The sequence below is a fragment of the Staurois parvus genome, unplaced genomic scaffold (genome assembly GCF_062004578.1).
Source record: "Staurois parvus isolate SC_StPar_1 unplaced genomic scaffold, SC_StPar_1.0 ptg000050l, whole genome shotgun sequence".
NCBI lineage: Eukaryota > Metazoa > Chordata > Amphibia > Anura > Ranidae > Staurois > Staurois parvus.
Window position 1 is genome coordinate 2376283 of NW_028317846.1, and position 26777 is coordinate 2403059.

The 26777-nt window shown below is 38.8% G+C and overlaps 1 protein-coding gene across 1 annotated transcript in view; it reads right to left on the minus strand.

Moving 5' to 3' along the window:
• ARHGAP20 (Rho GTPase activating protein 20) overlaps positions 1 to 26777 on the minus strand; it is a 179090-nt gene that overhangs the window by 106822 nt on the left and 45491 nt on the right. Inside the window, exon 2 of the mRNA XM_089666179.1 lies at positions 21126 to 21211. Coding sequence (XP_089522305.1) covers positions 21126 to 21211 — 86 coding nt within the window. The remainder of the gene's footprint in view (positions 1 to 21125; positions 21212 to 26777) is intronic.

Below are 26777 nucleotides of genomic sequence, written 5' to 3' on the forward strand. Positions count from 1 at the left end.
GGGTACAGGCACTGAATGGCTCCCACTGACTCCAAGTGAAAGCTGGTAGGACATGGACAACAAATTATTATGCCAGTATGCATATTGCCAGCTTTCCTAACTAGAGCGACGGAGACAAAATTGTTAATTAGCTTTAGTGAATGATAAAACAGTTCTGCCATTAGAGACTATAGAAGACATACTGATTAGACAAGCGTCGTTCTAAAACACCAGCCCTGCATTGTGTATAATCTGCAAATTTGCTACAATTACCATTGATATGAATAATTTATCATTAACAGTAATACTCAGATCATTACTGTGAGTTCAGCATAACAACAACAGCTTGACGGGCTTGTCTAGCAGGATAAGCTGGGGAAGAAAATGTCTGGCACACAACGTACCCACCCTGCGCCTACACCAGAACTTTTGCTTCTAAGGAAAAACAGGGAAGCAGATGGCATGTGAGAATCAATTGGCCCATGTCATTTCATCAGAATATGTAGATGGATTTCTACTGATTTGTGACTCATGTACAACTTCTCTAAACCTTCCTCGCTGATCTCTGCAGAGCTGGGCTTGCCCTTAGATTCATATTGCACACAGCAGATCTAAGCTTTATACAGTACGCACACTTAGGATAAACAATTATTAAAACACAACTGAATGTTCAGTTTAAATCAGCTATACAGTATACTGTACGCAGGGGCGGACTGACCATTTGGAAACTCGGCACTGCCCGAGGGCCCGGGGTCAGTAGGGGGCTCCATGAGATGCCCCTAGTACCTTTTTCATAGGCTTTTTTGAGTTTGGGCAAGGACACAGGGACCCCATGATCCCCTATTGCCCGGGGACTCCATGAGTTGTCAGTCCGCCGCTGACTGTACGCACATCCCATGTAGAGAGGATCTCTCTCACACATACCTCTTTCCTTAGCAGATGTTGGTGCACAACCAGTTGAAGTGCTACCAATGACCTCATTGTAAGGAATGGTCAGCATGCCAATAGCAATTGCAGCCCTTTTACAGCAAAACAGTAATCAAAGAATGTGATGTTTGGAGGACACCCAGGGCCTTAAGAAGAATCCAATTAATTAAAATGTCATAAAGACACTTAATTATATTTTAATCAACAAACTTATTAAAAAGCATTTAAAAGAACAAGGTGCAAAGAGATCAATCCTCCTGATATTATGTATTGTCAAGATTCTACTATCAACATTCTCTATGAGGCATATAAACTTCCACCATTAGAGATTTTGCAAATGATTACTACAGGATGAATTAAAATTTTCTGTTGGGTTTTGTTGAAGCAAAGCCAGGACGAGGATCTGAAATATATAAATATACAAATCTATGTTAGTAGATATACAACATACACTCATCTGCCATTTTATTAGCTTCAATTGCTTGGTAACACAAATTGCTAATCAGCCAATCACATGGCAGCAACTCAGTGCATTTAGGCATCCAGATGTGGTGAAAACGACTTGCTGAAGGTCAAACCGCGCATCAGAATGGGAAAGAAAGGAGATTTATTGTCTTTGAACGTGGCATGGTTGTTGGTGTCAGACGGGCTGGTCTGAGTTTTTAAAAAAACTGATCTACTGGGATTTTCACGCACAACCATCTCTAGGGAAATTGAAACCCATCAGACCAGGCAATGTTTTTCTAATCTTCTATTGTACAATTTTGGTTAGCCTGTGCAAATTGTAGCCACTGCTTCCTGTTCTTAGCTGACAGGAGTGTTACCCAGTGTGGTCTTCTGCTGGTGTAGCCCATCTGCTTTAAGGTTTGATGTGTATTGAGATGGTATTCTGCATACCTTGGTTGTAATGAGTGGTTATTTGAGTTACTGTTGCCTTTCTATCATCTCAAACCAATCTTCCCATTGTCCTCTGACATCTGACATCAACAAGTCCATACAACTGCCACTCACTGGATATTTTCTCTTTTTCAGAACATTCTCTGTAAACCCTAGAGATGGTTGTGTGTGAAAATCCCAGCAGATCAGCAGTTTTTGAAATACTCAGACCAGCTCGTCTGGCACCAACAACCATTCCACGTTCAAAGTCACTTAAATCCCCTTTCTTCCCCATTCTCATGCTCGGTTTGAACTTCAGCAAGTTGTTTTCACCACATCTAGATGCCCAGATGCATTGAGTGGCTGTTATGTAATTGGCTGATTAGCAGTTTGAGTTACCAAGCAATGAACAGGTGTACCTAATAAAGTGGTCAGTGAGTGTCTATTTATATGGCGTGATACATTGGTAATTTACATAGACATATTTGATTACATCCAAAGCTCATATAAGATAACACCCAATTAAGGGTGGAAATCTCCAACCTGGAGAAAAGGGATGAGCACTGGTGGCATGTAATGTGCTGTTGAAAGCCATGGGTTTTTGATATAGTGTAGTTTCTATGATATTGTTCTTTTTGTAAATGGTTCAGTCTAAAAAGGAAGCTTTGTTAGAGTCACAAGTCATAGTAAATTTTAAATTGGTTCTGGTCCATAATGGGGTAAGAATGCATCATCTACATAAGTTTGTAATAGTGAATATCTATACAACTCTCACAGAATGTTGACAATATGTAATATTAGAAGGACTGATTTCTTTGCATTATGCAACCAATTTGTTATTTTACATATTTTTATTGATTTTATTGAATAAAAAATAATAGTGGTTTGAAAACATAATAGCTAATTTGACTATTACAGTATGTACAAGTTAGATGCCATTAAAGTCTTATTTCTCATGCTATTAGAAAAATATACTGTTACAAATTACTATTGGAGTGCTTGCTATTGTTAACACTAAATACATTTCAAAGCACATATTGCCAGCACCACACAAATCTTCAAAAGTTTATTAAAGTGATAATATCCCAGCAGAAGATTGCAACATTTCAGGGCCATGCGCAGCCCCTTCATCAGATATCAGGAATATCTTAGTGGATTCACAAAAAATATTTCAGGTGCCTTACAACAAAAGGTGTGCAAAAGTACTACAGTTCATATTATGTAGAAAGCAGCTACAGCCCAAGTTGAATCAATATTTTGGTTTTTATTTAGACCAGGGCTATTTTTTTATTGGAACAACCACTGTGGCATTTAATGCTCCTATTTTTTTGGAATTCCGGCAAAAGTATTAAGTGCAATCACAGCAATGTGCATTATTGAAATTTTGTTGCACAGCTTAAAATGACCACGCATAGTGAGCCCTTGTTATTTGGCAGATGTAATTGCATTTTTTTCTGACAAATAATAAACACACACTGAGATAAACACAAAGCAGAGGAACGTATTATGTAACAGCCATTCTGTTCAAAAAATAAACCCTCACACAAAACTCCACTACATCATGAGGGTTAAATAATTCACATTTTCAGCAAATTCCAGAGGACAGATGGAAAAAAAAGAACTGATAGAGAAGAATAATTTTGTAATACAGTAAATCTTACTACTAGGGTCCAAACCATGAAATTGCTGATATGTACCTCCATTACAGGGCTGGACAGCTCCAATATCTATATTCCATGTCTCTCCTCAACTCCCCCTAGGTTTGAATGGCCTTACAAATAGGTAAATGATAAAGCCTTTCTATTTTGTTAGAAAATAATTTTCATATATTATTTAGGCTAATCTATGATCTGTTTAAATAACAAAAACAAGTATGAAAATTCACCAGCATTTGTACACTTTTATAGTATCTGCACATAAACATCTGCCATAAATACACATTTTTTGATCTGCCAGAAATATATTGTAAGCTCCTAACTTCCTGCTAGAGCTGACAACATAGTGCCTCTGTTGGATTGAAATCTTAAATAGTGTTGTCAGTCTCACTCAGTTTTCCTTTGTAAGTCACAGAACACCTCCATAACATTTCATAAATATGCTCATTCTTAAAAAATGACACCATATACACTATATTGCCAAACGTATTGGGCACCCCTCCAAATCATTGGATTCATGTGTTCCCATCACCTCCATGGCCACAGGTGTATAAAATCAAGCACCTAGGCATGCAGATTGCTTCTACAAACATTTGTGAAAGAATGGGTCCCTCTCAGGAACTCAGTGAATTCAAGCGTGGTATTGTGATAGGTTGCCACCTGTGCAATAAGTCCATCCATGAAATTTCCTTGCTACTAAATAATCTACAGTCAACTGTTAGAGGTATTATAACAAAGTGGAAGCAACTGGAAACAACAGTAACTCAGCCACGAAGTGGTAGGCCATGGAAAATGACAGAACGGGGTCAGCACATGCTGAAACGCACAGTGCGCAGAAGTTGCCAACTGTCTGCAGAGTCAACAGTTAAAGACCACTAAACTTCAAGTTGGCTTCAGATTAGCACAAAAGTGTATAGAGCACTTCATGGAATGGGTTTCCATGGCCAAGCAGCTGCATCCAAGCCTTATATCACCAATGCAATGCAAAGCGTGGGATTTAGTGGTGTAAAGCACACCGTCACTGGACTCTAGAGAAGTGGAGACGTGTTCTCTGGAGTGATGAATCACGCTTCTCTGTCTGGCAATCCAATGGACCTGTCAGGGTTTGGCGGTTGCCAGGAGAACGGTACTTGTCTGACTGCATTGTGCCAAGTGTAAAGTTTCATGAAGGGGGGATTATGGTGTAGGGGGTTTTTCAGGTGTTGGGCTTGGCCCCTTAGTTCCAGTGAAGGCATCAGCATACCAAGACATTTTGGATAATTTCATGCTCCCAACTTTGTGGGAACAGTTTGGGGATGTCCCAGAGGGTGAGCCAACTCATTATTGAACCCTACGGACTAAGACTGGGATGCATTAAAGTTCATGTGCGTGTAAAGGCAGGCATCCCAATACTTTTGCCAATATAGTGTAGCTACTATTTAAGTCCCTTGTTATCTCCCAGCTCAACTATTACAACACACTCCTCATTTTCCTATCCCTACAAAGCCTATTTCCCCTTTAGGTTATCATGAATTCTGCTGGCGGACCTATCTACCAACCACTCCTCTCTGCTAATCACTCCATTGGCTTCTGATTGACCAAGAAATAATAATAAAACTACTAAAAACAGCATACAAAGCCATCCACAACTCTGCCCTGAGCAACATCACCAACTTCATTATAAAATTTTACAGACATTGTCCTTTTTGCTTCTCCCAAGACCACCTGTTTTCTAGCCCCTTTGTCACCTCCTCACCTGCTCACCTCCAGTACTTTTTACAGAGCCTTTTCTATCTTCTGGAACGTCCTACTGCAATCTGTCCAGGTGTCTCCCACTTGGTTCCTCTTTAGGCAAACTTTGAAAACTCATCTTTAGGGAAAACTATCATGCCTCCACCTAAAAACTGTACATTTATTTTCCTCATCAGTTCATCCCTCATAGTTATTAACGTTTATATCACTTGCCCCTGCCTTTTAGTTTGTAAGCTCTCATGAGCAGGGTCCACCTAACCATCGTGAATTGCATTGTAACTGCACTGTCTCTCTTTATATTGTAAGGTACTGGTGCTATATAAATCCTGTATAATAATAATAATAACAACAAAGAGAGACCAGAAACCTAGCTGAGGTCCAACCTGGGAAGAAATACCTTCTGAGTAAAACTGTAATTGAGGTTAAAGTCTGAAGGAAATTAGAAAAATCCCTCCTTGCAGCAAGGCTGCATCTGTATTGCTGGGGTTAACTGCCCTACAAAACATACCCCTTTTCCCATGTTTTGTCTATTTAAAAATGTTTTTAGATCTTGCTGTAACACTGCCTCTGCTGCACTAAAATCTTAATCAGTGTTATCGGTTCTACCTGATTCTACCTTTTAGACTACAGAACACCTCACCTTTATGTTATAGAGATGAGGAGGGGGGTGTTCTGAGCTATTGAGAAGATGAAAAAATTGGCAACCATAGGGCTTTACCAGATAGGGTTGTACAGCTGAATGACAGGCATATACCTTGGCCTATCATAAGGCAATGTAAGGCAGTGTGAGCTCCATGTACATAAAAAGGGAATAATGGTAAAGGAATGCAGAAGTAATTAATCAGGATAGCATAAGTCCCACTGTAGATATATAGCCATATTCTTTTTTTTTCCTTTTAAAAAAACAAACACCAACAAACCATACATGCAATACTTGCCTTGCAGGGCTTTAAAAAACAAAACTAAAACCATAAAACACAAAAACAGAATAAAACAAGACAAAACAAAAGGAGATATCCCACCAAACTATCATATCAGCTTTACAGCATAATAATATATTAATGGAAAGCTACAGCCATAAAATGGCCTCATTTATAACTAATCATTGAAACATAATTTTTATGGTAACAGAAATATATTTCCTCAAGCATAGACACCAGTATTTGAGACAAAAAAAGAAATGCATAATAAACCCACTCCCATACAGGAAACATATTTAATCCATTTGACCAAATAGCATTGATTTTCTTAAAAAGTATGTATGATTTTCAAAAGAGATAAGCTTGTTGAGATAAAAAATCCAGTCAGATAGAGTGGATATTGGGAGGTCCACCTAAGGGCAATTTGTCTGCGGACCACAAAAAGTGCCTGCAGAACAGTAATCACCATCGGGGGTGTGTATAACAAAGAATCTACATATCTCGATAAACATGTAAGTGGCTCGACAATACACATGTAAGTGGCTCAACAGGAATACTCACAACCAAAAGTCATTAAGTGTGCCAACCACCTCCAACCACCTCCACCCAATATCCCTGAAGTTTAGGACACCACCACAGAAGATGTATAAGGGTACCAGAATTACCAAATTTAGTACAAGCTGGGTCAGATTTCAGACCTATGGTGTGGAGAAATTCAGGGGTTCTATACACCCTATAAAGAATAAAAATCTGTGTTAATCTATATGATGGAGAAAGAGACACCGAAGGGAGAGACTGAAGAATCTTCCCCCAAAATCTCCTCTGAAATGGACCCAATATCCTGTTACCATCCTGTCCTGGACAGAACCGGGAACTTCAATAAAATTTCTTTAGTAAATCTGAATAGATGTCCAAAATGAGTCCCTTAGCTGATGTTGCTTGAACTGCAAGCTGTCTAGCATCGGGGTGAGGAAAAAAAGCACTAATGTAGAAGAAAATTGAACTAATAACACATGACGAAGTTGAAGAAACTGATAAAATCATCTTTGATGTAAAGGAAACTCTTTCCTCAGACGTTTTGAGAGCTCCATTATCATTCTCTTTCCCATCTCTGAAAGCCCTGGAGAAGCTTATTAAGTTCAGGAAGCTTATCATTTCCCCATATTGGAGTATATCTAGTAGAGTTAGAGATCCATATAATTTTCTTAGCTTCCTCCCACACCTTGAACATTAACACCAGTGTAGGCATGGCAGTTAATGAAAGGCCCCCCCCCCCCAATGCTCCTTCCAGTACATACAGTGGTGGCTGGCCCTTAAACATATGAGAAAATAGTTGGAAAGCAGTCCTGGGAGGTCTCTCAGATTTCCAGCCTGCAAGGTGCTGCAATTGAGCAGCAAAAAAATATAGGCTTGGGTTAGGTACTGCTAGTCCTCAAGCATCACTGGGATATTTTGAATTGATACTCCCTGCTGTGTAATTACCTCCCCTTATAATTCAGAGGTGCTGCATCAGCTAGTCTCCTTCATGGGGGTTTCTCCTTCAGTACCAATCTTAGTGCTTGGAGATTTTAATAATGTAATAGATCTGGATATGGATAGATCTCCAGCTCCTATATCCCTTTCTGGAGAAGGTCCTTCCTCATTGGGGAGACTATATAGGGAACTGGGGCTGCAAGATTTATGGAGACAGTTACATCCTGATGAAAGTGTCTATACATGCTATTCTAAATCGCATAACTCCTTGACCAGAACCTATTTGGCTTTATGCTCTATCGAGCTTATTTCCGTTTTGGTTGAGGTCAATATAGAACCCAGAGGAATATCTGATCATTCTCCATCGTTAGATACTTTAATATCTGGCCTTCCAGAATCCAATATTCCATGGAAATTGAACCCTTCCTGGCTGAACTTTTTCCCCAAAGAAGATCCTCTGCCTTCCGCTATTGAGGTATTTTTTTCCCTCAATGTGGGTTCTATTTCTCCAGGGGTAGTATGGGATGCATTTAAGGCTTTCCTTATTCAACAAGTCAGTGTTATTAAAACTGCCTCCCGTGGGGAATTGGAACTCGCCAACACAGAGTCTTCAAAGGCAGTTAGTTATATTTTGAATCATACTTTAGATTACAGACTTGAATGGCTGTCTTCCCAGAGGCTCAATGAGCTGTTGGAAGATTGGGCCAGGAATAAACAGTTTTTTCGGAAGAGGATGATATGGGCTGAGGGGGAGCCAAATGGTAGGTTACTGGCTGAAATAGTTCAATCCCAATCTAACCCCATTCATGTCTTGGCTTTGAAGAACAGGGAAAGAAAAATACTCAGGTAGGCTCAATTGTGTCTATTTTCCAGTGCTTTTATCAAGAATTACATGCTTCTAGGGCTGACTATACCCTGCTTGTGCTGATCACTTATATTGCTACTATCAACTCTCCTATTCTGTTGCTTGTAGATCAGGAAGCACTTGATGCTCTGTTTACTCTACACAAATTGGAAGCTGATGTAGCTAGTTTCTCCAGTGCTAAAGCTTTGGGGGCTGATGGACTCCCTATGGAGATTTATAAAAAAATATAGTACATTATTGCTTTCAGCTCTTCTTAATACATTTAATGAGGCTCTTTCTGAAGGTCGGCTCCCAAATTCTATGGGTGAAGCTGTCATAGTAGTCATACCTAAGAAAGATAAAGACCCTCTGTACCTGGAGCCTTTTAGACCAATTTCTCTATTAACTACAGATGTTAAAATACTTGCCGAGGTATTAGCTAATAGATTGAAGAAGGTCATTATGCACATTATTCACCCTGATCAGGCTGAATTTATGCCTAATATGTCAATAGCCAGTTTTGGATCACACGGATCTCGCTTTCATAGCGCTAGATGCTATTAAGGCTTTTGATAATGTCGCGTGGCCATATTTGTTGACCGTTCTCAAAAAATTCAGCTTTGGCTCCACCTTTTGTCAATAAGTCTGATTGCTGTATACGGCTCCTAGGGCTTCAGTTAGAGTTAATGGCTTTCAGTCTTCTTCTTTTAGACTTTTTCGTGGCACTAGGGAGGGTTGCCCATTGCTCCCCCCCTCCCCCTGCTTTTTGCCAATGCCATAAAACCCCTGGCCTGCCTTATATGGGCTTCAATAGATGTGACCGGCTTGGTCAGAGGTGTCTTTGAGGAAAAAGTTGCATTGTATGCAGATGATGTCCCCCTTTTTTTTATATAATATCCAGATATCTCTTCCAGCAGTAATGAAACATGTTGATGAATTTGGGAAATTCTCAGGCCTCGGCATAAACTGGAAGAAATCAATGTTATTGCCACTGGATCTTTTATCAACTTCTTTACCACGTCTTCACTGGTATATTCTGCAATGGCCGAGTCGATCACCTGATCTCAACCCAATTGAGTATGCATTTCACTTGCTGAAGGCAAAACTAAAGGCAGAAAGACCCACAAACAAAGAACAACTAAAGACAGCTGCAGTTAGAGCCTGGCAAAGCATCAGAAAGGAGGAAACCCAGTCTTTGGTAATGTCCATGGGTTCCAGACTTCAGGCAGTCATTGCCAGTAAGGATTCTCAACAAAATATTAAAAATGAACATTTTATTTATGATTATATTAATTTGCCCAATTACTTTTGGTCCCTTGAAAAAAGGGGGGGCGGCTACTCTTAAGAGCGGTCATTCCTAAACCCTTCCTCCAATTTGGATGTACATGTCCTCAAATTAAACCTGAGAATGTTGCTAAATACCTGACAAAATCTAAAATTGTACCTATGTCCAAATATATATGGACCTACCTAACTGTATATATATATATATATATATATATACACTCACCAACCACTTTATTAGGTATACCAGTTCAATGGCTTGGTGACACAAATTGCAAATCATCCAATCACATGGCAACAACTCATGCATTTTGGCATCTAGATGTGGTGAACACGGTTTACTGAAGTTCAAATCAAGCATCAGAATGGGGAAGAAAGGGGAATTAACTGGCTTTGAATGTGGCATGGTTGTTGGAGCCAGATGGGCTAGTCTGAGTATTTCAAAAACTACTAATCTACTGGGATTTTCATGCACAACCATCTCTAGGGTTTATAGAGAATGGTCCTTAAAAGAGAAAATATCCAGTGCACTGCAGTTGTGTGGATGAGTCAGAGGAGAATGGGCATTCGATTTCAGCTGCGACATTCATATTTCAACAAAGGTACTAATGGGCGCCACATGGTGCCCATTTGTAAGAAGTATGATTATTTATTTAGGGCAGGGGTGGGCAAACTTTTTGACTTGAGGGCCGCAATGGGTTCATATATTGGACCCGGGGGCCGGACCAAGAGTAGATGAATGATGTGTATGTGTCATCCATAGTAAGTATAGTAATATTCCCCCATAGTAAGCATAGTAATTAATCCCCCATATAGTAATTCATCCCCCATAGTAATTAATCCCCCATATAGTAATTCATCCCCCATAGTAATTCATCCCCCATAGTAATTCATCCCCCATATAGTAATTCATCCCCCATAGTAATTCATCCCCCATATAGTAATTCATCCCCCATATAGTAATTCATCCCCCATAGTAATTCATCCCCCATATAGTAATTCATCCCCCATATAGTAATTCATCCCCCACAGTAATTCATCCCCCATAGTAATTCATCCCCCATATAGTAATTCATCCCCCATAGTAATTCATCCCCCATAGTAATTCAGCCCCCATAGTAATTCAGCCCATATAGTAATTCAGCCCCCATATAGTAATTCAGCCCCCATAGTAATTCATCCCCCATATAGTAATTCATCCCCCATAGTAATTCATCCCCCATATAGTAATACATCCCCCATAGTAATTCATCCCCCATAGTAATTCATCCCCCATAGTAATTCAGCCCCCATATAGTAATTCAGCCCCCATAGTAATTCATCCCCCATATAGTAATTCATCCCCCATAGTAATTCATCCCCCATATAGTAATTCATCCCCCATAGTAATTCATCCCCCATAGTAATTCATCCCCCATAGTAATTCATCCCCCATAGTAATTCAGCCCCCATATAGTAATTCATCCCCCATAGTAATTCATCCCCCATATAGTAATTCATCCCCCATAGTAATTCATCCCCCATATAGTAATTCATCCCCCATATAGTAATTCATCCCCCATAGTAATTCATCCCCCATATAGTAATTCATCCCCCATATAGTAATTAATCCCCCATAGTAATTCATCCCCCATATAGTAATTCATCCCTCCTATAGTAATTCATTCCCCATATTAATTCATCCCCCATATTAAGTCCCCAAGTCCCCCCTGTGTCAATTCACTTACCTTTGCTCCGCGCGTTCCTCTCGCCGTGTTCCCACGCCGTTCCGGTGTAGCATGAAAATCTGTCTCTTATGAGGATCTGTCCCCCTCGACGTATCTGCGCATGTGCCAGTTTCAGGCATTAGCAGCCGATCGGCGATCTCCGGCACATGCGCAGATACGTCGAGGGGGACAGATCCTCATGGGAGACAGATTTTCATGCTACACCGGTCTTCAGGGCGGACTGTGAGAGGAGCCTAGCGGGAGCCTAGCTCCGCGGGCCGGATTAAAAGGTCCGCCGGGCCGTAGTTTGCCCATTGCTGATTTAGGGCGTGCCCAGTTCCATTTCAGCAGAGCTCACAGAATTATTTTTAAACAATATCTGCCTATATTTATTGTTAGACATTAAATTGCACGGTTTTGGAGGCAATTCATTGTTTAATTCCTTTTAAAAAAATTAGTCCCACAATCACATTCATATGTATAAGGAAGTGACAGCAAACAAATGATGACCTTTGTTCAATGATATAGGTCGAGTACTGGTAAGCAATGCCAGTTTGATACATTTTGACAACATTCTAATCCCAGGACCTCGTCGTCCTTGATTTCAGCGAACAGAGCTGCTACATGGACAAAATTCCACAAGAATTTACGTCTGGCTGTGAAACTATGCATTACCATTCTTCTCTGACTCTTTGTTTTAGAATCAGCATTTGTAGTGATTATCTTGGCATACATCTAATACAAGTGGTGAAATTCCCTTGCATTCAAGCACTTTAGAAATGGGCAGTTAACGGATTTAACCTGCTTATTGCTAAGACAGGCTCTCATTACACTCAAACCTATGGCGGTTTGGCTTGTAGAGTGAGCCTTGTGCTGTACTGGGCAGACATCTTGTCTTTCAGGGTTGATACTTTTGTAAGGGCCAGTAAACATAAATTACCAGTTGGTCTATATAAAGACCTTTTAATAACATTATAGATAGATATTTCAGTAATCCGTGGGTTTACCAAAACTACAGATACAGTCGTATGCAAGCGTGGCCACCCATTTTCAAATTGCTGATTTTCTGAGAAGTAATAAATACAACATCTGCAAGGAATCAATAGGACATAGTTCTGCAACCTTTAACCCTTTTGCTGCCAGAACCGTTTTTGCATTCTTCTTTTTTTGTACGTGTTTAAAAAAATAATTTTAGGCCTGAAGATTTATGTAAAACCCCCAAAACATTATAAATTTTCTGAAAGCAGACACGCTAGAGATTAAAATAGTGGTAGTTCTATTTTTTTATGCCACACGATATTAGTGCAATTTTTTTTTGGGGGGGGGATTTTAGTGGTTGGGCGCATGTTTATTTTTTTTTTTTACTAAACATTTTTCATCATAGAGGGGACACAAAGTCCCCTATGTGATGTATTTTTGGTAACAGGTTCTCTTTAATGGGTAAAAGACTCTTAATGTCTCATCTAGGCATGTACAGAAGGAAAAAAATCGATTAGTTTAGTTTTGTTACAATTAGTTATTTAAAAAATGTTGTTTCATTAAATTAATTGAATTCGTTTTTGGAATTATTTTCATTTCCAATACAAATTGGATTCAAATTCAATTCGACTTAAGTCGAATTTGAATTGGCATTCAAATTCTAATTTATTGTATTCGATATTCGAATTTTGGAAGATGGTTGTATTCTTTCTATTTTATTCTATTATATTCTATTGTTTTTTCCTATTCTCTTTTTTTCTATTGTATTCTTTTCTAATCTATTCGAATCTGAATTTAGTCTATTCTAAATTTGAATTTCGGAAGGCGGTTATATTTTATTGTTTTTTCTATTCTATTCTATTCCAATTTGAATTTATTTTATTAAAATTTGAACTTTGGAAAACAGTTATATTCTATTTTATTCTATTCTACAGTTTTTTTTATTCTCTAATTTTCTATTCTATTTTTTATTTTCTACTATTTTCTATTCTATTCTTTTCTGTTCTATTCTTTTTTAACCTCTTCAAATTCAAATGTATTCTATTCGAAATTCGGAAAGACAGTTATATTCTTTCTTTTGTTTTTCTATTCTATTCAAATTTATTCTATTCAAAATTTGAATTTCAGAAGACAGTTATATTCTTTCTATTTGATTCTATTCTGTTGTTTTTTCTTTTCTATTCTTTTCTGTTCTATTTTCTATTCTATTCTAAACTATTCTATTCAAATCCTAATTTATTCTATTCAGACTTCAGAAGACAATTATATTCTATATTATACTATTCTATTGTTTTTTCTAGTCTATTCTATTATTTTCTATTCAATTCTATTATTTTATATTCTACTCTATTCCAATCTATTCTATTCTTTTATGCTCTATTCTTTTCTATGCTATTCTAATCTATTGTATTCGAATTTACTCTATTCGACATGCAAATTTTGGAAGACAGTTATATTTTCTATTTTATTCTATTCCATTGTTTTTTTGCTTCTATTCTATCCTTTTGTATTCTATTCTAATCTATTATTTTATATTGTATTCTAGTCTATTATTTTCTGTTCTATTCTATTCTTTTATTGTCTATTCTATTCTAATCTATTCTGTTCTATACTTTTATGTTCTTTTTGTATTCAAAGTCGATTAGAATTTTGTAAGAATTTCATCCAAATTTCATTTCGTTATTTTGGTTTCATTACTAATGTAATTAGGAAATTCGGAGACATCCGAATGTCCGAATAGCGAAAAATTATTCCAAATTCAAATTCGGAAAGAAATGAACCACACATGTCTAGTCTCATCTGTTCCAACGAAGCCAATGGAGTGCACATTGCACCGCATTAGCTTCTCACCCTTTCTGGGGAAAGTGACACCAGGACCCAGAAGTAACATTGTATGTACATTTTTCTTCCACATCATTAGCAGGAAGGGGAGATCAGAGAATGGACATCACTTGCTGATCTCAGTTTCCTCTATCCAGCGACAGTCCTGGGTGTTCTGTTAAGCACGTGGGGGGGGGGGGGTGTAAGTGATCCGGTGACTGCACTGCTGCCAGGTCACTTCCATCTGACAGTTGGCATGTCAGATTTTGTGTAACACTACCCACTGTCACCACCATATATATTGCAGTAAATTGCTGCCAGAATGTTTATTTCAACAACAATTATCTGATAAGATTACATGTGCATTTCATGTATTTTATGTATGTGTAGACATCCAAGTACACTGAGACTGTTGCTGAGAACTGCCATTTTGGATGTGGAATCGGCAGCCCCAGCAGACTTAGAGTGGTCAAACAACCGACACTGTATAGCATTCTCCTTCACTTACTTCCCCCCACCCATACTCAGATGCTATTTAAAAGGTTATATAGGGAAGTGAGGGAAGTAGTGGAGGAGCTAGGTCAGCACAGATAGTATGAAAACACTACCACAACAGATCAGGGCTATAAAATGCAAACAGGGAGGGAGCTATCCTAGAGAATTTGCTTATAAGTTCAAGGACACATTGCAAATGAATATCTGTTATAGACAGGGAAGACAAGCATGTACAATTCTTGATTTTTTTTCTGTGCTTTTGACTGCAATTTTTAATGCGGTAACAGGGTCTCCTTAAAGCACAATTATGTTATTTTAAGCATAAATGAAAAATTTAACAACATACTGTATAAAGTATGCAAAATTAAGTAGCCTTGACTGTCAATACTACGGTAGAACCATCATAGGAATAACATCCGAGAAATATTTCTTGGATCACATATCATGTTTATCAAGGACTTTTTCTTACTTTTCCTTGCAGAACACTTTTTAAGAAATACTGTATCTTTACATTATGTGGCACTGTCTGTTTAAAACCTACCCACAGATTTTATATAACCAAATTTCACCTGATATATATATATATATATATATATATATATAAAATTGTGCTTTAAAATCTGCAGAAATATGTCAAGTTTAGCATCAGCCAGTCACTAATCCTGATTCAAGAAAGTTACATCTGAATAGCAAAACTAAGATTGGCAAAGGTACAAATTACACGATTTAAAAAAATCTGATGCTCCCCCTGTGCCGTGCAGTGCAGGGTGAGTCACAATAGTTTTCTGAGGCTCCATATTGTGATGGGTTGTGCCTCCGGACTGACTTTTTGTTGTGCCTCCGGACTGACTTTTTAAAAGCTGGACATTTGATACTGCAGGGAACAGGATTACGGAATCTGTGAGGGCACATTATAGCAACTCTTTGACATGTGGAAACACCAGGTTGGAACCTGGTGATACCTAGTCATGTTCCTTCCCTTGCTTAATTTTCTTGAATATAATTAGTGACATGTTTCTAAAAGGTCCCAATGCCCTCCACCCCCACCTTCCTAGCCATTCACCAGTTACAAAAAACCAAAACTACGGGTTGAAGGAATGAAAATTGCTTAATTCCTTATTAACACAGTCAGTGCTGATGTGGGAATCCCTCCTGCAGTGACACTGATAGTACGAATAAAACCTGATCAATAGTTCAACTTCAGTACCAGCCTGCCCATTGATGGATTCACATGTGGCCTGTTCCTGCTGAACCAACCAAATTTCAATTTGTCAATGGTCCCCTTTAGTCTGCTGTCACTTGACCTTCCACAGTATTTGAAATTGGTGCTTGCAAACTGTATTCAGGCCAGATGTCTGGTCTTGTTGTTGCCCCTTCACATTGTGACATCATGATATCACAGCAGAAAAACTCCACTTCCCTATGGGGACTGCTTGAGAGCTTTGTCAGTGATACTTCTGGAAGACAGTGAGAAGTGTCTACATCTGCAGGAAGTGACATGGACACCAGAAGGACCCTCATATGCTACAGACCAGAAGAAGAAGAATTGGGATCCAGATGGTCACATACCCTCAGTTTCAGGTAAAAAAGTGAGGCTTTTAGTTACATTTAAAAAAAAAGAAAAAAAATAGCGAATAGCTAAAGTGTCGTAGAGTGGGCAGGGAAACCCTTTTGATTTATAACTGGATATGGACTTTAAATTTGTTCTCTATAAAGGCTGCATTAACATATTGCTTAGAAGACCATCAAGGTTATCTGACCAGCAGTGCCAACACTTTCCATATACTGTAGCTGTATCCGGGATAAAAGCATTGCATTGTTACAGAAATTTTGCTACACTCAGTTGGGTTCCGCTCTGATAATCCCAGGGAAGAATAAAGTCATCCGTAAACACTAGATGACAGCAGGAACATCCAACAACTGTAAAATAATTCTATTTAAAGATGATAAAAACAAGCACACCCACAGCAGCATATGTAATAATTGGGCACCCCTTCTGTAATCTCAGGTAAACAATAGACATCGGCTACAAAAATTCATTTTGACGATTGATTCTTCTTTTTAGATTGATGAGCTGGGGATGGTCTAAAGAGATTGCCTTCAGATCAGGAGATTCAATCATTTCCTAAAGGACATTATGTACTCTCTTGTATTTAAAATCATGATTTTAAAAGAAAATGCAGACAGGGAAACTGTAAATTCAGTCAAAATGTCTATATGTTTGTTGTTTTAAGCTGATGTTTAGTCAAAAATTATTCTTTTCCCCTATGGCTGCAGGGAGGAGGGGGTGGTGCCCGTCAAACCAATTTCAATGCAGCTCAGCCTGAAGACCCAAAGCTATTAACCCCTATAGTGCCAGGAATTCAGCTCAAGAGGAGAATTGTGTGCCCTGCAAAGAGGATTTCGAAACAAAGTAGCAGCCTGCATTATATGGCACATACTTCATTACAGGTAAGTGATGCGACTGCAGCTATAGCAGAAAAAAATATTTTTTACTAAATCTCAGCTTCAACTGCTAAAATGTGTAATCCTACTCAGCTTCATTTGCAATTTAGAAACTTCTTCCATGCTGTATAGCGAGGGCCATTGCTCTACTACTTCGTGTTTGAATTGTACAGCTTCCTAATTGGACAGCAGTGATTACACTAATTCATTGTCCAGTAAACTAGCTTGAGGTGGAGGTAACATAAAAGGCTGCATTTAAGCATCTGATAATATGTGTGCCATCTGCCTGGCTCGCCAATTATGTGAATCACAAGCTTGGCTGTACCATAAACCAATCCTTTGGAAGGTAAATCAGTAGCTTATTTGTATGTAACAGAATATTTAAATTGTAGTTGACCCCCAACATTTCATATTTCTGATATGTGCCTGTTGTATTTGTGTTAGAAAGAGTTGTGTTCTCTTTGGATTGCTTCCTTTGTGTGAAATATCTGGTGATCCTACCAGTCCCCCTGCTCTCCTTTTTCAATCTGACCATGCTAAGCAAAGAAACACATCCATTTGAGAGTGGTCAGTTTTCTAGCTGTGCAACCTTTCTGTACTCCAGTGGTGAGACTTGTGCTGACACACCCCCTCCACAGCTGGAAAGATCAGTGTACTGCTGGTTCCCCTGCTGATCAAAATATTACAGCTTTGTGTCCCAGTGATCCTGCCATTAACACACTTCCTGCCAATAAGTGACAACATTCCCTCCTTGTACTGTAACTATGGAAGAGCAAGGATAGTCACCCTAGGACAAGAAGTTTGTCTTCTGTACACCTCCCCCTCTCCTCAGCTTCCTAAAAAAGAAGGAAGGTATTCTGCGGCTCGCAGAGGTAACATTGATAACGCTGATAAGAGTGCTTTGAGATAAGACTGCAGATTGTACGTCCAACACAACAAACACTTTACTCCTGTGCTAGGAAAGGACTCAGTAGACCCAATAGGAATGTTCTGGAATTTTCTGGAATATTCACTGTTTGCTGCCCTCAACAGACCGGGGTGGTCCAAATACACTGGACACAAATGGAGAAACAGAAAAAGGGCGCACCGACCTAGTGCATTATCGTTTAAAATAATTTATTGAAGAAACAAAAATAGGTATCATACTCACAATGGACATAATAACACAGGCATGTCAAACTGAACAAGATGTATGATCCAAACAACATCTGAGTCCATACGATGGAACCCTGGATGACCAACTGGCTAACGCGTTTCGAGGACACAACCTCTTCCTCAGAGCCAACCAAGAGGTTGTGTCCTCGCAACGCGTTAGGGGGTTGGTCATCCAGGGTTCCATCGTACAGTGTCCAATGTACATGGGGCCTAACGGGTAGGACTCTGCTATATAGTTTGTTAAAATCCCTGCAATGTACATTGATCACCCAGAGAGGATTGCTTTCTTCTCAACAAGTGGAGTTACTCTTTAAATCAAGTCTAAAGTACAAAGCTGGGCAGTTTAAACATTTAGCATTTCCAATCGAATGCATTTTTATGTTCTGCATGCAGTTACATCAAAATGCAGCAAACATGCACTGTGGGCACTATTGGCCGCACTGATGGGGCTACACTGATCACCAGGACACTGCTGACCAGTGTAGATGTCCCCCTGCGAAATGCAGCTTACCAGCTCTCCTCTCCTCACGCGCTTTCAGTGTGAGGAGAGGACTGCCGATAACCAGCATATCCTATTTACCCGGTGATCAGCTGTGATTGAACACAGCTGGTCACAGGGTGAAAGCAGCTGTGATTGGCCTGTTCTGTAGCCATGTGATTGACTGTGAAGGACACAGCGATCACAGATCGTGCACAGTGCGCGCTCCAGGGAGCACGGTTCTGGGAGGACATCCTAGAACTAGCTGACCGCGCTGTAGCCATCTTTCGGCTATACCGTGGTAGGGAACAGGTTAAATCACTTTTTGTTCTATTAGGCCTCTTGCACACGTGTATAAAATAGCCACGTTTGTAGCCATGTAGCTTTTTTTTTCTTTTTTGTACCTTCAATGCTCAGCATAAATGAGTACACCCCAACAGATTTGTCAGAAAACTTTTACTTTTCTTTCAGAATCAACATTTTCTATGGGACACTATACTACAAAATACTCCCACAAATGCGGGCCATTAAATGCAAACAAGATTTGCTCATTTGCACACACAAAAGTATTTTTCCTAACAAATTAATTTAAGACCATGTTGCAAAAATGAATACACCCCAATGAAAGTTTTACAGCAAAGCTACATTTTAGGCAACACAATCCTAATTAACAAGAATTCAACAACAACAGGTGAGTCTAATTATTCATTAAACAGGTGTCAAGCAAATAGCTGATTATAAAAGGGTGATACTTAACAAAGAAAACCCCTTCCTATTTCATGCTGTCAGCAATGGCACCACATAGAAGAGAAATGCCACAAGGCTTGAGAAAGAAAATAATTTCTTTACACAAGAAAGGTGAAGGCTACAAGAAGATCAACAAAGCTTTACTTATCAGTCAGAATACTATAGCAAAAGTGATACAAAAATGTAACAAAGATAGAACTGCAATCATCTCAGAGATCTCCACGCCGTCCAGGGAAGTTAACACCTTGTGTCTTCTGATGAGAAGGGTTGAAGGAAATCGCCATGCAAGTTCACTGCAGTTAGCTAAAGAAGTAGAAAGCCAAACTGGGGCGATTGTTTCCCTTGACACAATGCAGCATACACAGCAGAGGAATGGCATGTATGGGTGTCGTCCATGAAGGAAGCCTCTCCCAAAGCCCACGCACAAAAAAGCCCACCTAGAATTTGCCAGGGCCCATGCTGAAAAAGAAGAAGACTACTGGGACTCTGTATTCTGGAGACCAAGATAAATATTTTTGGAACTGATGGCTTCAAAACTGTATGGCGTCACAAAGGTGAGGAGTACAAAGAAAAATACATGGTGCCTAAAGTGAAGCATGGTGGTGGCAGTGTCCTTCTTTGGGGCTGCATGAGTGCTGCTGGTGTTGGGGAGCTGCATTTCATTGATGGTACCATGAATTCACGGATGTACTGCTCTATATTGAAAGAGAACATGCTACAATCACTCTGTGCTTTTGGTAGTCGGCCACTTTTCCAACATGACAATGATCTAAAACACACATCTAAGGCCACTGTTCAATTTCTGAAGAAGAACAGGGTGAAAGTGATTCAGTGGTAAAGTATATCTGAACCCAATCGCACACCTATGGAGAATTCTGAACAGACAAGTTGAGCATCACTCTCTGTCCAGTATCCAGGCTCTAAAAGAGGTCGTTTTTGAAGAATGGAAAAAGATGGATGTTGCAATATGTCACCAACTTGTTCATTCAATGCATAGAGGACATGGTGCTGCCCTTACAATTCATAGAGATCTCATACAGATGGAGTAGTTTTTGTTTTGGCGTGTATTCATTTTTGCATCAACTAATTTGAGTAAAACTGACGATTTCGTAAAGTTATATTATTAACCTTACTTTTATGTAATGAGCTAAACAAATGTTATATAACACTCAGTTTTTGTCAAAATTTTGGAAATTGTTCTCGTGTTCATTGAGATATTGATTAAAATCTTACTTTTCAAAAGGGATGCACCCATTTATGCTGAGCACTGTATCTGAACACTGACAATGCACACAGCTGTGAAAAGATCCATAATGCAGTGATGCATTCAGAGCCGTACCAAAATTGAAATCCTGGCATCTAGACAAGGATGAGGAATAATTTTACGCGTACAAATACATATGCACATTTATGCACCTACACGCACATATAGGTCTTTACAGAACATAACTTGCTTTTTTTTTTTGCTCAGGATCTTTATTCCAGCCTCTCCTACATATAAATATCAGTAAATGATATCTAAGCGGCGATAGATTTCTTCCTTACAATTTTCAAGGTTGAGAAGCTGTTACATCTTCAGGATCCTTAGATAAAATACAAAGTATAACTTACTTGTTTATGGTTCTCGATTTATTCAGCGCTTTACTTATTACAAGAGATGGTGCAGATTGGCGCCTTTGTGCCAAGCTCTTCATTTTCTAAAGAACAAACAGAAAACAACAAATGGTTAGCTTTTTAATACTGGACACAAACAAAAAGCCCTATAAATTTTTTTTTTTGCTCTCTTATAACTGATTCAGTGATGTGAATATGTATGTATGCATGTGCATTGCTGAGTGCATGTATATGTGAATGTGTACCTTCCTCTGGATCAGTGCAGAGGTATATGAGTTGGAGTGTCCAGCAAACCAACATTTTAAACATTCTAAAACGCCTACAGAATTTTGAGGCATATCAGTGTAGACATGAGGATGTATTTTAAGACCAACATTCCCATCCCTTCATGTCTATGTGTCATGATTGGCCTGCACTGACTACACATATGTTTGATTATAGGGTTAAGATAACTGTCTTCCCTAAACACTCCACTAAATATGCAGCCCAGCCCAGTACAAGAATGTCAACCAAGAAAAGTAAAAGAAACCCAAAGGAGCTTATTGATCTCTGTGCATTCTTGCAGAATAAAATCTTCCTGACATCTACATAACGTTTTAGCAGTTAAAATGGACCTATGGTCAAAGGTTAGGTGTTTTAATGATTTTTTTTTAGGGGCAAATTAAAAAAAGAGTACAAACAAATTTAAAAACCTGTCTGCTCAGAAAAAAAAGCAGGAAGAGCTCCAGGCACCGGCCCCAAGACCAGATACAAACAGTTGGTTGAATGATCTCAAGTGAAGGAGCTTAAAGTTTATCAAAACCTTTTTTCTTTTTATTTTCTTAATACGTAAATATTTAAAGTAAGAAGTTGATAAAACTCCTGTCAGTTCTGTTTTGCTGTCTCTGTCCCAATGGGACTATTTGCTTTTACTTTCATCACTCTCTGTCTCTTAGACTATGATCACTAGGCCAGAGAGAGTGAATCTCTCCAGTGGGAACACAGACAGGTGTGAAAAGGTGAGAAGGATTTTTTATTTTAAAGCTGAACTTCACCCAAAAGGGGAAGTTCCACTTTTCTGCCTCCTGACCCCCATCCAATTTTTGGCATTTTTTTGGAGTGGGTGGGGGGGGGGAAGCGGGTATCTGGTTTTGATAGGAACCTGCTCCCACTTCTGCCCTAATCAGCTAGGTGGTCCGAGTGAAAGTTCTCCTCTCATTGGGGGGGGGGGGGTCGCCGGGGCTGGGGACCCGGAGATTGGCAATGTAACAGCCCAGGTGAGGGCAACGCTGGATCCTTGGTTAAGTGTCCTTTTATTAATAGTCAGCAGCTACAGTATTTGTAGATGATGACTTTTACTTTTTTATTCTAAAGTGAAGATCCTCTTTAAGTATTCTTTATTTATTACATTAAAGGAAATCTGTTGTCACGGCATATACTTTCATTTTATAATATTAACATTGCATTATCAATACAAACAATAGTTATATTTGAAAATCCAATATAAACTTTCATGTTGTGAGTGCAGTCTGCGCTCTCTCAGGGTGTTTTTCCTTTTTTTCAGAAACAATAAGTAAAGAGAAATCTCTTTCGGTTAGCGCTCTTTAACACCATGACATAACACAATTTTAACATTGTAAATTACCAGATTTAGGGAGGGAAATTAATTGTGCACCATAAAGTAATAAAGACTTTTGAAAGTGCCACATCCAAAATATCAGAACAAGTAGAAAATGGAACCAGGAGAGGGAAATTAATATCCCCTTACCAGCCTCCAATATATGACCAGACTTTATTGGCAAAATGTCCATCATGGTTTGCAGATACAAGTATTCATTTAACAAAATAATATAGTAACATGTTTATTGTGAAAAACATGGCAGGAAGGTAATGGCACTTCTGTACTTGGTATATCATTTATCACTATTCATAATTAAGTTATTTCCAAAAGACGTTTAGAAGGCTTGCTATCATTATGTAAATACGATGAAATTTCAGCCATAGGTGTGTGGGTGAATATAGACTGGAATTCCTATTTAAAAAAGTATACGGACGAATAACAAGCAAAATGAATGTTATAGTGTAATATTATCCAGATGTTATAAAACTCTGTGTTTATATTAAGTCTAGATTATGGGGAGGACATAATTTGCAGGCGGGAGTGATGATGTATGATGTTGGAGGCATAGTGAATCAAATTTAATAGTAGGTGAAACAGGATACCAGAAATCAATCAGTCCTTTGGGCATGTGGGAATCTATTAGAACTTGATGATGCCATATTGTAATATTGCGGCGTCGATAATCAAAAGATTCAACATATTCAGATTGTACGCCCCTTGAGGGTTAGGGACTGATGTGAATGTACAATATATATGTAAAGTGCTGCGTAAATTGACGGCGCTATATAATTACCTGAAATAAATAAATAAATATTCAGTTCTTCAGCAAGGAGGTTCTTCAGCTTAAGCTAGAAAGTTGAAACCAATACTCAACACATTCTGCTTAGTCTCAGAATCAGGAAATGCCCAAAAAGCTATGACTATATTATGTTCCCCTAAAGTTGCATAGCAACTCGTTTCCAACAGCTGATTGATAGGGCAGAGATAAAACTGGATAGCAGTTGTGGAGAGGGACATTGTTACGGACTGCTTCTCAGAGAACCTCTGAGAAATATTCACGTGACATCTGCTGCCCAACATTTCCCTAAGTGTCAACCTCCTGCCCCTTCAACCACCACTGCTCTAAAATGTTCTTCCTGCTGACCTGTAAGTATTGCTGAATACAATAGGGATGTGAAGGTCTACAGGGGAAACCAATTAACACTGCAAGAGGACCATGTGATAGATACTCCTAGAAGTATCAGTTTTCCTGTGTAATTCATGTGTATGTTTTTCCTGAACAGAGTGATGCCCTTGTGGAACAGACAGTAGTGAAGGTAACTATTAGTAGTCTTTTTTTTACAGGTATGGCTGCTTGGGAACGGGGGCTAGATTTAACGACAGGGTCTGTTTACAAAAAATTACCATCTCTACATCTTAGCTTTCTACTTAACTTAAATGATGTAATGTCAGTGTAGGGAGTGATGGAAGGCTAATTTTACTGGGGTTGATTTCCTAAAGGAGTAGAGCAAGTTCATAATGCAAAGTGAATTTTCAATTAGTTTAGTGCATGATGTTAATGAAAAATTCACTGTTTAAGGAATACCCATTCATGTGTGAGAAAAATGAAATATGTAGAATTTTGCTCGCATACGACTGCAAAATTGAAGTCAGCACAGCTTCATCTGATTTACTAAGCAAAATAAATGTTTACTTTGCAAAGTGAATTTTCACCTAGCTTAGTGAATGAGGGGCAACGATGCCGAATTCAATCATCCACTCATGTGCAAGCAAAAATCCTGCTTTTGTTTTTTAAATTTCCTTGAATATGATTGTGTATTCAAAGTGAACCTGGCTTTATCTCCATTGTTAAGCTATATGAAAATTCAATTTGTAAAGTGATTTTTTGTAACATGAAAGATCACTTTGCAAACTGAAAATTTTCTTCTCTTTCAGTAAATCTTGTCTCCGTATTTTATCCTTAATTGTGGGAAAACTGATCTTTTTTTTTTTTGGTGTGTGGTAGAAGTGATGACTTGTAAACAGGGGCGGACTGACCATTTGGAAACTCGGGCACTGCCCGAGGGCCCGGGGTCAGTAGGGGTTTTTTTTGAGTTTGGGCAAGGACACAGGGGCCTCATGATCCCCTATTGCCCGGGGGCCCCATGAGTTGTCAGTCCGCCCCTGCTTGTAAACACTGTTTTAAGAAGGTAGTGCTGTGCTTTACTGTAAATAACCATTTTTAACAAATTAAGAATTCATAACTTGGCTTAAACTGAGAGAAGAATACAATATTTAAAAAGTGGCAGATGATCTTAGGAAGGATGTGCTTCAACTGGAGAAAGTCCAGGGAAGGGCAACTAAGCTAATAAGGGTACTGGAGGACCTCAGTTACAAGGAATGACTACAAACATTAAACATATTTTCCCTGAAGAAGAAATCCTTGAGAGGAGATATGATAGTGATATACAAATATCTTAATGGTGATTTTAGCATACAGAGTAAGCTATTCAATCTCAGGGAGTGTAATAAGACACGGGGCCTCTCGATAAAATTGGAGGAGAAGCGGTTTAACTGTAAACTGCATTTTTCAATGTCAGAGTGGTTAGGATGTGGAACACCCTTCCACAATCGGTGGTGTCAGCGGGAAGTATAGATAGTTTCTAAATATTCTTAGATAGGCATCTTAGCAAGCACAGTATACAGGGATACGGGAAATGTTTTTTGACATGAACACACACCCACAAACGGTTGAACTGGATGGACTGGTGTCTTTATTAAACCTCACCAACTATATAACTATGTTACTATACAGCATAACACTAATGGAAAAAAATACATTTGTAATGTTGCAAATCTTTACTTTTCTAGGACAGCCTTTAATGGAATCTGTCATAAATAAGAAGGCCTAGATATGGAGCATTTTACCTTTAAAATAGACTTAGTTTGTAGTCCAAAACCAGAGAAACTGCAGGTATACAGTGCACGCAAGCAGAGGTTACCTGCAGCAACTTCAAATAACCTGCAGATACGTGTGAATTCCAAGCCATCCAGTAGTGTTGGTGCTTGCCCTAATGCCTCGCCCTTTACATCCCTATTGGCTCATCACTATGATGGGCTGGCTTATTTACCTCTAGGAATGTATAGGAGGCAGGAAGGCGCAGGCAAGCTGTGGTATTTTTAAGAAATGGAGAGAGCATGCTCCATCATTTTGAAGTGTTTACAGACTTTTCAAAGATGTGGCAGCAGTTTTTACTCATAGGAGTTTTTCTGGAGACTATGGAGGGGTTTTTTTTAATGAAGGAGTAGAAGTTGTTCACTTTGCAAAGTTTATGTTGACTTTGCAAAGTGAATGTTCATTGAGTTTAGTAAATTTGGTAAAACTAGTTTCATGTCAGTCAACAAATCATGCCCTATCAAAATCTTTTTTTTTTTTTTTTGAATTTCCTTCAGAAATGATTGGCGTTCAATATGAGTGCAGTAATGTTGGTGCTTGCTGCAAAGCCCCACACTTTACATTCCTACTGACCCATCACTGATGAGCTGGCTTATTGACTAATAGGAATGTGTAGGAGACAGGAAGGGGCAGGCAAGCTTTGGTACAATGAAGAAATGGAGACAGCATACCCCGCATGCTGTTAATAATTTGTATATTTTGCTACTATTTTTAGTATCTTTAACCACTTGCCCTCCTGAGGATTTACCCCCCCCCCCTTCCTGTCCAGACCATTTTTTGCGTTACGACGCTGCGTTACTTTAACTGACAATTGCGCGGTCATGAAACTTTGCACCCAAATGAAATTTACATACTTTTTTTCCCCACAAATTGAGCTTTCTTTCAGTGGTATTTGATCACCTGTGATTTTTTTTGCACTTTAAAAAAAAAAAGACTGACAATTTTGAGAAAAAATATTTTTTACTTTTTGCTATTAAACATGTCCAGAAAAAAAATTTAAAAAATCAAATTTTGTCTAAATTTAGGCCCAAATGTATTCTGCTACGTGCGTTTGCTAAAACAAATTCCCAATACTTGGGGAACTGACTTGGTGTCACTGACATCTCCAGTGACA